The 11995-nt window shown below is 39.9% G+C and overlaps 1 protein-coding gene across 1 annotated transcript in view; it reads left to right on the forward strand.

Moving 5' to 3' along the window:
- podn (podocan) overlaps window positions 1–11188 on the forward strand; it is a 28872-nt gene extending 17684 nt beyond the window's left edge. The window contains exons 7-10 of the mRNA XM_036591142.1: window positions 237–352; window positions 2262–2919; window positions 4881–5029; window positions 9833–11188. Coding sequence (XP_036447035.1) covers window positions 237–352; window positions 2262–2919; window positions 4881–5029; window positions 9833–9989 — 1080 coding nt within the window. The 3' untranslated portion in view covers window positions 9990–11188. The remainder of the gene's footprint in view (window positions 1–236; window positions 353–2261; window positions 2920–4880; window positions 5030–9832) is intronic.
- The last annotated feature ends 807 nt before the right edge of the window (window positions 11189–11995 follow it).

Below are 11995 nucleotides of genomic sequence, written 5' to 3' on the forward strand. Positions count from 1 at the left end.
GCTGTGGAGCCACAACAGGACAGTAAAAGAGCCACATGCATCTCAGGAGCTGCATGTTGCCGACCCCTGTCCTAGTCTTTAAACCAACTCTTTAGAGATTGTTGTGGTCCCACTGTAATAGGGCGAGTAGGCATGTTTTCAACATATTTAGCAATATATGCTTATATTTGTATGTTTTTTATGTCCCTCCAAGCTCAAGACTTCTCATCATTTTTCTGATGACTGTGTTCATTTAGAATAACAAGTTGGAGAAGATTCCTGCTGGTGCATTTGAGAACCTGTCCCAGTTGAGAGAACTTTACCTGCAAAACAACCTCCTCAGCAACGACGGCATGGATAATAACACTTTCAGGTCAGATAAAATGATTCATCCAATACATCAAAAGAGCATCACCATAACTATGAATGCCTTTTTTTCCCTCTTTCTCTGACAATACAGAATCTGACTGATCCACTTACCCTTTACCATGAACTGATTTAGCTCTGACCTCTTTCTCTCTTTATCTTTGTCTCTGTTTGTTTTCTGTATTCTTACCACATCTCCATAACTCCCATTCTCTTTCTGTACGCCTCTTTTTTCTCATTGTTTCCTCTTGCTCTTGGATTTTCTCTTTCAATTCAATCTCAGTTCCATTCACCACTGCTTAATTTGGCATGACTGGATCACAATATTGTCAAAGCATAGTCAAAATACAATGTAGGAGTTTAAAAGAGAGCTGAATTTTTAGAACTCTTTTATATTTTTCTTTATTGTATTCTCTCTTTTACTCTATCTCTGATGCTTCCTGTCTTTTTTGTGCTCATTGGTCTCAAATGGCCCTCTCCTCTTTCCCAGTTTAGTTTGAAAACACTAGCTGAATATAGTCTGAATTGAACTCAGTTCAATTCAAGCTGCTTTATCAGCAATAAAAGTACATTTTGTTGCCACAAATGTTACAAACTTGAAATATCAAATATGGAACTGAACATTTTGTCTGTAAAATGTATTGTCAAGATTGAACATCAAACAGATAAACAACACTGCAACTTGGAAAAAGTGAAAGAATGAAAGAGAAAAAACAACTAAGAAAAATACACATACTGTATATACCAGTGGTTCTCAAACTGGTCCTCAGGGACCCTCAGGCGGTCCAGAATTTTGCTCCATATTGCAACATATACAGATGGAGCAAATACGTGGGCCATCTCTATATGTTGCAAGTTAGGTTGAGAACCACTATTATATACACATACACATATACACTCGCCGAGCACTAAGCAACACCTCCTTATTTCTACACTCACTGTCCATTTTATCAGCTCCACTTACCATGTAGAAGCACTTTATAGTTCTACAATTACAGCCTGTTTCCACTCGCTGTCCACTCTATTAGACACTCCTACCTTGTTGGTTCACCTTGTAGATGTAAAGTCAGAGACGATAGTTCATCTGCTGCTGCACAGTTTGTGTTGGTCATCCTCTAGTCCTTCATCAGTGGTCACAGGACACTACCCACAGGAAGCTGTTGGCTGAATATTTTTGTTTCTCGTCCAGCAGCAATGCTGAGGTGTTTGAAAACTCCAGCAGCACTGCTGTGTCTGATCTACTCGTACCAGCGCAACACACAATAACACACCACCACCACATTATTGTCACTGAAGTGCTGAGAAAGACCCACCAGCCAAATAATACCCACTCTTTGGTGGTCCTATGGGGGTCCTGACCATTTGAAAAAAGACAGTGAAAGAGGGCTAACAAAGTATGCAGAAAAACATGGTAAGTGGAGCTGATAAAATAGACAATGAGTGTAGATACAAGGAGTTGTTCTTAATAAAGTGCTCGGTGAGTTTACAAATAGGTGACAAATTAAAGAAAAAAAAAACAACATAAAGCATCTTAAGAAAATGTTGGGCCACCTTCAGTTTCACTGCTCCTTGGAATACATTGCCCAAGTCCCTGGAACTGTACTGGAGGGATGGAACACCGTTCTTCCAAAAGATATTCCATCAGTTGCTGTTTTGCTAGTGGTGGTGGAGAATGTGTTTACAACACATTGGAACACAATAGGTGTTAAATTGGGCCCTTCTTTGGGTAACTTTATCTACATCTCTATGGACCAGTGCTGATGGTCTTTCCACCACCCTCTCAAATGTGCAAAATCTTGATGCCATATAAAGGAAAGCAAGCGTTTTCAAAAGGTGGAAAAAATGGAATTTAGAGGTTTCATATGACTGTGATAATAAAGGATGGGCTAAAAAACAATGATTTTGTTGTCTTTCAGTCATTTGACAAGCCTGGAGTACCTGGACCTCTCTAATAATAACCTTACTGAGGTCCCTAGTGGTCTGCCCCGGAGTCTGGTGCTGCTCCACCTGGAAAAGAACTCCATCTCCCGGATACCTGCTGACTCCCTGACGCCTATCCGTAACCTGGAGTACCTTCTGCTCCACAACAACCGGCTACGTGCCCGTGCCATTGACCGGGATGCCTTCCGTGGACTGAAGCGCCTTCACACACTGCACATGTACAACAACCTGCTGGAGAGGGTCCCCCGTGGCCTGCCCCGCCGTGCCAAAACCCTCATGCTTCTGCACAACATGATCAGCGAGATTGGCCGTGATGACCTGATCACCCTGCATACGCTGACTGAGCTAAATCTCAGCTACAACCGCTTGACCAGTGCCAAGCTACACCGTGAAGCCTTCCGCAAACTGCGAGTCTTGGAGGCCTTGGACTTGTCGGGGAACCGGTTGCAAGCTCTGCCAAAGGGGCTGCCCAAAAGTCTGCAAGTGCTCAAAGTGAAGGACAACCAGATCGAAGAGCTGCCAGATGGAGCTCTAACAGGCATGGGCAAGCTGAGGGAGCTTTACCTGTCCAACAACCAGCTCAAAACCAACTCCTTTTACCAGGGAGCATGGCAAGAACTGAGCTCACTCACGGTAAGAAAGAGATAGAGGAGTGTAAAGGTATAAATCGGCCTAAATATAGCAAATCAGCCAAGATGTGTTTGATCTTTAGTTTTGTGATGTTGCTATGAGGCTAAAGTAGCTAAATGTAGTGGAAGCTTATGCCTTGAATCCAGTTTCAAGGTCCAGATTTGAATACCTATGCTGTATGGCATAGTGTTATCCAGTGGCAACCTGTGAATATTAGAGCTGAACCTTCATTTCAGGCCATAAATGTCAAAACTCAATGTCAAAAATGTCAAAAAACAAGAACAAATCTACATAATCATGCCAATTTCTGCTAGCATCCTTATGGGATTTCTAATAGTATGTTAGTACTAAGCTAATGCCGGTGGACATAAATGTTTTTTTGGATCTTCTAGATTAAACACAGACATTTGAAGCTTGTAGTAGATATATTTTATATGACATATTAACAGATATTTTACCTTCTATGTAGCAGCTTCAGTTAAGAATCTTGACATAGAGCCGCCTCTCTTTTCAATTTTTTGACTGACTGAAACCTGGTTAGACTATGGCTCGTGTTCACAGTTCAGTGATGAAGGCCTAGAGCAATTTTTCTCTTGAAATTTGGAAATCTATTTGTTTCAATAAAATAAACTAAATAATACACACACACACACATACATTATTTAAGCCACTTATCCTGTTGGGTCATGGGAGGTGCTGGAGCCTATCCCAGTGGTCACTGGGCAGAAGGCAGGGAACACCCTGGACAGGTTGCCAGTCCATCGCAGGGAACTAAATAATAAATAGAAATAAATATAAACTGTGCTTTAAAATGCAATAAAAGACATAAGTTGTTTTCTGTGAAGATTGTGTTAACTGTACACTTAGAAAATCAACAAAACATATGAAACTTTTGCATCTGACTACTTTTGGGGTAAGAAGAAATGCCATTTTTTGCCATAATATTTTATTACAAAGGCCATTTTCACAGACTCGACAGACAGTAGAATCTCTGCATTTTGTTGAGGTTTATTGCTGGAAAGAACTGGACATTTTAAAGAAAGAAGTCCTTTAAGAAAATGCCAAACCACTGGAAAACTTTTTGTGGTGGACAAAAAAAATATATATATTTGGTGACTGGTGTTGATTTAACATTGATTCTTCACTCAGCTTCAAGTCATTCCGCAAAAGGATTAACCCCTTGTATGGCCAGTACCCTCCACTTATGAATAGCTCAGGGAGTTTGCAATGTAGTCCATGTCGTTACTGAATAATAAGCTATAGGCTGTAACAAACTTGGCACTTAAATCTCACTCTTTGATTATACATACTGCATCGCTCATCCGTGAATATACAAATGAATGAATGAACAAAAATGTAGTCCTTAGTGAGACTAATTAAACTGCCATGTGAAAAGTTTAGTGCCGATTTAGTAAAGAGCTGCCACTTTATACATTGCATTAAAATGTGTCCAAAATGGCCTTTGATCACGATGTGAACTGATTTCTCTCTTCGCTGAAGAGTTCCGTTTAATCAAATTGTCAAAAACTCCATTTACATTTAAACGCAATATGTCCACGGTGTGACCTCTGCTGAGCCCGTTAGTGGAATTCACAGCCCTCCACTCAGCATTAAATCGTGCCTGAAATCCAGCCATGTGCTGGCTTTTACATGAGGTGTAAATGGAGCGTTTGAGTGGATAATTTGGGTCGTGATTTATCTCTCTCTGCAGTCACAGATAACACAGCCGAGCTTGATGGGATCAAATGCATGCATAATGCATGAAGTGAGTCACCTAGATAGAAGGGTGCACAGTTTAAGGGTGTGAAAATGTGATAAAATATGCATGCAAGTGTGTGAGGGCGTGGAAAAACGTTTGTTTTCCAATTTGTCAGAATAAAGGTGGATGATTATAATGCTGTGCTCTGCTGTGCTGAGCATACTTGCAAAAAATAATAAGTAATCTGTGTTTGTGTGTGTACCAGACACTAGATCTCTCCACTAACCTGCTGTCTCACGTCCCTGCTGACCTTCCGGAGTCGCTGGAGTTTATCCACCTGCAGCACAACAGAATCAGCAGCATCCCAGCTACAGCCTTCCTCTCGACACCCAACATTAAAGGCATCTTCCTCAGGTCAGAGACACATTCACTAACGCACAGACCCAAGCTAGACCCATTTTTTAACCCAACATTAAAGGCAAGGGCATAACTTTGGAAATATTGGAGGGGTTGAATAGGACTTTCCATGGGGGTCTGAGGGCCTATGGCCATGGGAAAGAAATGTTATTAAACTGCTTTTGGAAATGTGCAAAAATATAACAATAATCTCACCATACAATGAAAGAATTCCAACCTGAATATGCAGTTTTAATCAGGGTTTGCACTGCGGTGGGGGATGAATATGTGGTAGCCATTTTCCTTTCTTGTTCTCTGGCTGCTGAGTCCTAGACAAAGCTTCGCTATGAACACAACTTTGAGTTGTCTAAGCTTCTTCTGTGCACCCCTATGCTACAATATTATATACTGAATAAAATATTAAGTATTATTATTATTATTATTATTATTATTTTTACTGTTGAAATACCTTGTATATCCAGACTCTACAGGAAAAGGAGTTTCTTAACTCTCAATGCTGGTATTTTCAAATTATGTGTGGGAAAAAAAGAAAAATGACAAAAACGGAGATACAAAGTTTTGTTCCAAATATATGTAATATATACACCGATCAGGCATAACATTATGACCACCTCCTTGTTTCTACGCTCATTGTCCATTTTATCAGCTCCACTTACTATATAGGTGCACTTTGTAGTTCTACAGTTACAGACTGTAGTCCATCTGTTTCTCTGCATACTTTGTTAGCCCCCTTTTACCCTGTTCTTCAGTGGTCAGGACCCCCATGGACCCTCCCAGAGCAGGTACTATTTGGGTGGTGGATCATTCCACTCTATTAGACACTCCTACCTTGTTGATTCACCTTGTAGATGTAAAGTCAGAGACGATAGCTCATCTGCTGCTGCACAGTTTGTGTTGGTCATCCTCTAGTCCTTCATCAGTGGTCACAGGACGCTGCCCACAGGACGCTGTTGGCTGGACATTTGGTTGGTGGACTATTTTCAGTCCAGCAGTGACACTGAGGTGTTTAAAAACTCCAGCAGCACTGCTGTGTCTGATCCACTCAGACCAGCACAACACAGACTAACACACCACCACCACATCAGTGTTACTGCAGTGCTGAGAATGATCCACCACCCAAATAATACCCACTCTGTGGGGGTCCATGGGGGTCCTGACCACTGAAGAACAGGGTAAAAGGGGGCTAACAAAGTATGCAGAGAAACAGATGGACTACAGTCTGTAATTGTAGAACTACAAAGTGCACCTGTATAGTAAGTGGAGCTGATAAAATGGACAATGAGCGTAGAAACAAGGAGGTGGTCATAATGTTATGCCCGATCGGTATATGGGACTTGTGTGAGTCCATGTCCTGTTAATGTATAAAAACAAAGCTGTGTGTGTGTTTTGATGAATATCTTTTGTATGATATCTCCTTCACCGAGTTCATCATGATCCTCTGGGCATTAATGCATCATTTAGCTGATAGCTCACTCATCCTTATATAATACCATTGTTTTCCGTCCTGATATCTCTCTCCCTCTGTCTCTCCCTCTCTCTCTCACTCACACGCCCTAATGTAGCGTTATGTAACCTCAGCAGTTGGAGATATCTGATGCCGTGTTTTGCGGTCTGGCTGTAATGATTTGTTTGACTCATTGTTGCACTCGGTCATGACACGGCGCTCTGCTCAGCTGCCTTGCTGTTGATTCAATTTGATTGTTTTTGTTTCCACATAATAGAACATCTGTGGATGTAGCCTTTCTCTCTCTCTCTCGAAGCACAGCATAGTAATGGGATCATAAAGCAACGGTTTGACAAAAATATCAAATTTACATAATTTTTACGCTTACTTTAAATGTAGTCGATCAGCCGAGGCATGTTTGGCCTCTAAAGTTTGATTATTTTGTTTACAAGACTAATGTTGCTAACACATAATATAAGCTTAGTACAATTGGCTTTGTACAGACTACATGAATAAAAGATCACATTTGCCTCAAAGCGTGTGGAGATCAGTAATCTGATTTGCGTATCTGGCTACTGACACTGTACGACATACTGCTATCAATAAATGTGGACTAAAGTATGACTCATAGCTACAAACAGTAGCAGTAGCAATCTTGATGCTTGAACTTTTGACCTTGCTTTTGTCCATTGGTGTAGATAATGTCTAATACAGAGTCTTAAGAGTTTCTATCTTAATGCTTAAATTTTACAGGCTCAAAAGTTTGATTTCTTGATTTATTATTCTCTAATGTTTTTATCTCTATTCAATATCTTATTCTCTGTACTCATTGCTCTTCGTGTTTTTGTCTTGCTATCCGGTGTCGACCAGAGGAGGATGGGCTCCCCTTTTGAGAGGTTCCTCTCAAGGTTCCTTCTTGCTCTTAGGGAGATTTTCTTGCCACTGTTGCCACTGGCTTGCTCACGGGTGCTTGGACCCAAAATCTCTGTAAAGCTGCTTTGTGACAATGCCTGTTGAAAAAAGCACTACATCAACATTAAGACGTAATTCAACAACATTAAGATGTAATTCAACAACATTAAGACGTAATTCAACAGTAGTGCACAAAATACATCTGTTTTTTGCCCTTTGTCTCTAGAAACTAAAAACACTGCCCCTGAAGTATCAATCGTCCACTCGCGAGTGAAAAATTTAGCTTAATTTGTCACTGTTCCACCTGATTTCAGGTACCAAACAAGCTGATTTTTGCCTAATCTGTTGATATTTGATGTTTAGTGACATACCTGGCATGTTGTGACACTTGAAATTGCTGTGTTAAAAAAAATTCCACTAAAATGTTTTTTTTTTGTTTTTTTCTGGTTCTTCATGCTTTCTAGTGATGAATAAATGAGCTTTAAAGTGGAAAAACCTGACAATCCCTGCATTAACTCATGCCAGGACGTCATGCTGAATTTAGCTGACATAAATTGAAACAATGTGATTTCCAGGGCCCTTATGAAACACACACAGGATACATTTGTTTTTCCTAGTGCATAAAACAGCCCACTATGTGCCACTGTTGGCAAAGATCTGCAGTTCACAATCATGGACAGATGCTTTTGGAAGGTTGCAGGATTCACTTGAGGCAAAAAATTATTTATGTTTCAGATCAGAGAATTCCACACTCTGGGAAGCAGGTCACTGTCAAAGTGTCCATTAGCTGACATGGGTAACCATAGAACTCTAGAACCAGTATTGTTTACCTACAATACATTACATGGCATCAGGAGATCCGGGGTTTGGTTTAAAGTGATGCCACAGCCATGCGTGGCAAGGAGTCCAAGACAACGTAGTTGTCCTAGCTTTTTTTGGGTAGGTCGGATTGTCCTCTCTCTCCCCCCAACCATACATATCAACCTAATCCGTAAGAAATATGGAGGTAGGTGACAGTAAACCTGTAGAAAATGATCAAAACCATGAGCCAACCTGCCCCCTAATTTCCCCAACCCTGTGCCCTTACCTCTTTGCTTTCATTGTATGGGTCCTACTTAAATAGAATCCAAGTTTTTTCTATTTACTATTGAAATATTTATTTCATTTTCTGCTTCAGTTTTTTTTTAATAAAGTACTTTACATAAAGGTTTTATTTTTGTATATTAAATAAAAGCTCAAAAGGATAAGCAATAAAGAATGTTTTTACAGCCTGATTTGCTCAAAAATATATATGCTTTAGGCAAAAACCTCTTCAAAACAATCATAAAACTGTCTCAGAAAGCAGGCAGTGTATTCTTAACCATTTCATATAATAACTCTCTATAAGGGAGCCTTTAGAGATGGATGTCTGTTTCCTATCACCACCACTGTGAGCAATTCTGACTCTGTAAGATTCTCTAGAATGGAACACTTCACACCAAACCATTTTGAATGACTTTATGTATGTTTGAATGACTTTATGTATGTTTTAACCATTTAATTCCCCTTTAACTGAAAGTTAAACATTAATATTAAGAAAATTCAAGTTTTAAGGCAAACTTGTGACAGGCAATGTAAGAAAAAGTGTCCAAGCGAATGTGCTTAAGCACTCTCCAAAAAAAAGTTATGAAACTGTCACTGACGCAGTAACCCTCTTGTTAATGGGGTGGTACCCTGAAGGGTACATCTCAGTACCTTTGGTCAGGGGACACAGTTGTACCAAACATCCATTGAAGTTATATTTTCTAAATTGCACTGATTCCACACATCCTGTCCCATTTCCAGGCTTTTTATTAGGTCATGAATAGGTCATACTTTTTACCTGGGAGAACCTTATGTAAGGTACACAAGTGGACCCTAAAACCACTGCTGTACTTTTGAGGGTACTTTAACATTGTTTGTATCTTGAAGAACAAAAAATGCACCTGAGCAGAAACTTTACTTCTGATAGTGTAGAGTGTCCATGTAATACCTGCTGCATCAGAGCAGAAATATCCGATGACGTTAGGACAGATGCGTACAGAGTGCTGCCATCTCCGCTCAGCTCAGAGAAGCACTCAGCCACTCAGCTTTAATTCAGTGAAAGGGCTAATGAACTGAGTTGACCTGTACTGTTTGTTGAAGCGTCTCTTAGGAGAATGTCAGGCTCCTGGACGTGTCTGCCACTCAGCTAATGTAGTGGAAGAACTTCAGCTTGAGTAACTGTTAGTTGTGAGGTTATTAGACTTCCTATTTATTTTAACATGTTGGTAAAAAATTCAAAATGTAGAATATAAAATGTGCCATAACTTCTGTACAAGTCATATTTTAAATTTGGTTTTATTCCAATATGTTTTGAATGGCTAAATGGAGTGTCTGACCACACATCACTTTAGTAAATCTGTCCCCATATCTCTCTCTCTCAGGTTTAACCGCCTCTCGGCTCTCTCTGTGGCGGAGGATTCCTTCACTCACCTCTCTAAGCTGCAGGTGTTGGACATCGGCCACGGCAACATCACCCCCAGTCATAACCAGGGGGAGGAGGTGGATGAAGATTATGTAGAAAGAGAGGAAGAGAAGTAGGAAGAAGAGGAAGGTCAGCAGGACAGCCTCAAGAGAAGTGGACCACGCATCAATCCATGAAAACATGACGTCCCAATGAATAGTGACAGGTTCAGAACTAAAAAGCTGTTTAGACGTGTTATGGAGATCTTATTTAACCCTTAGAGGTCACAGTCATTACCAGTAATAACAAAATCATGCTCTCAATTTATATCAAACAGAGAAATTCTGAAGATTCCAAACTTTCAAACCTGTTGTTTGTGAGTAGAAGAGAAGTTATATTAGCATCTGAAGAGGAAAAGTTTTGTGGACAGTCTTATTTTACAGAAAGAAAAAAAAGCTATACATTTTTGCCATTTTTAGTCATTTTCTGACATTGAAACAAATTTTAAAAAGTAAGTAATGTATAAATGTACTGTAAGGTAAAAAAAGCCAGAACATCCTTTATCTTTTTTTTGTTTTTTAGTCAGAAGTCAGGTCCATCAATATTTTGATATGTACAAAGTCTGTCTACCACAGCATATTGGAGTTTAAATTAAATAATCAGGTCCATTTGCACTGTGACATGCTGTCCATGCCCATGCTGTAACACTACCTCCACCATGCTTGACACATGAGGTGGTGCACTTTGGATCATGAGCCATTCCTTCTCTTCTCTATACTCTCCTATTCCCATCACTCTGGTACACGTGAAGCTTTTTTTGATTGGACATCATATTAAGACTTAATAGAATACAAATGCCACATGTGAAATCAACTCAAGACCTTTCATATGCTTACTAGTGGGTGAGATAATGAGGGAATAACACACTCTTCAGCAGCCAATTGTCCCAGCCCTTAAAATTGGTTGTAATTCCTACATTGTTCATCATAACTAGATGTAAATACCATCAAATAAAAGCTGAAAATCCGCACTTTGTTATTTCATTTGAACTCCAGTATGCTGTGGCTTTTCAAAGAAATCTCCAAAGTTCAGTCTTGGAAGTTGGCTGCATTTTCTGCTTCTCACAAACTGAGTAATCCCAAGCACCAATCCAGTTTTGGAAACTGTGGAAAAATGAATAACTTGTACAAACAGGCCATTTTGACCAGAGATTCAGTGAATGAAGTGTGGTTTCTGACTTGTACACAGTACTGTACGTCAATGGACAAAATGACAGTAATAACTCTAAACTTCTAAGGGTTCAAATAATGACAGTAACATGAGTCTTAATGGCTTTGACAAAGTATTATCCTCAGGCAGACTTCATTTTTTGAGCCATGCAATTTGGACCTCCATTAGTAACCACCTTCTTTCCCACTTTACCACTTACAGAAACCACTTTAAGTCTTAGTTCAGCGCTACCCACTCCGCTCCCTCTTTAAAAACTCTGAGAATCTGACATTTGCTCCAAAAGCACAAGGAAAATATTCCAGATATGTTAAAGGAAGTACTAATGATAGACTGCTGTTATTTGATCTCTTTTTCTTTTCTTTCAGATGGATTTCTTTTGGACGTTTGCCTTTTTTTTCGAATTGAAAGCAGAAGTGTGGAGTTTGACAAGTTTGTTTGATTCACACGTCTCTGGTGCAGGATACCAGTGTGTGTTATTTTTTTTACCTTTTTCGCTCTGCTTCTTTCATTTCTTGTATTTTATATTTAGTCATTCCCACCAAGCAGGTTTTATATTTGCTGTTTATTGTCAACGCAAGACGTCCTAACTCAGTTATGCAGTTGTTAAGAAAAATCAGCACCTACTCAGCATTGACACTCTCCCACAAATTTCAGCGGCCGTCGCTTTTGAAGTAAAAAGCAGTAAAGCAGCGAGATTGAAAGGTTTAGAGTCAGCGCGTTTGGCCTGATGAAGGATCGTTCCAGGAAAGAACTCACTTTGGCAGACGCTCTTGAAATGGAGGCTTAGAGGGCTTTAAATAAGGCAGGTCACTGAAATCTGCAGCAGGTCTCCAGATTTTGTTGGTCTTCACAAGCTTGAAGAGAGATGAGTGAATTTGACGTAAGGAAGACAGAAAGGCGAAGAACTGGCCAC

Source organism: Colossoma macropomum, unplaced genomic scaffold (assembly GCF_904425465.1).
Source record: "Colossoma macropomum unplaced genomic scaffold, Colossoma_macropomum, whole genome shotgun sequence".
NCBI classification, from domain to species: domain Eukaryota; kingdom Metazoa; phylum Chordata; class Actinopteri; order Characiformes; family Serrasalmidae; genus Colossoma; species Colossoma macropomum.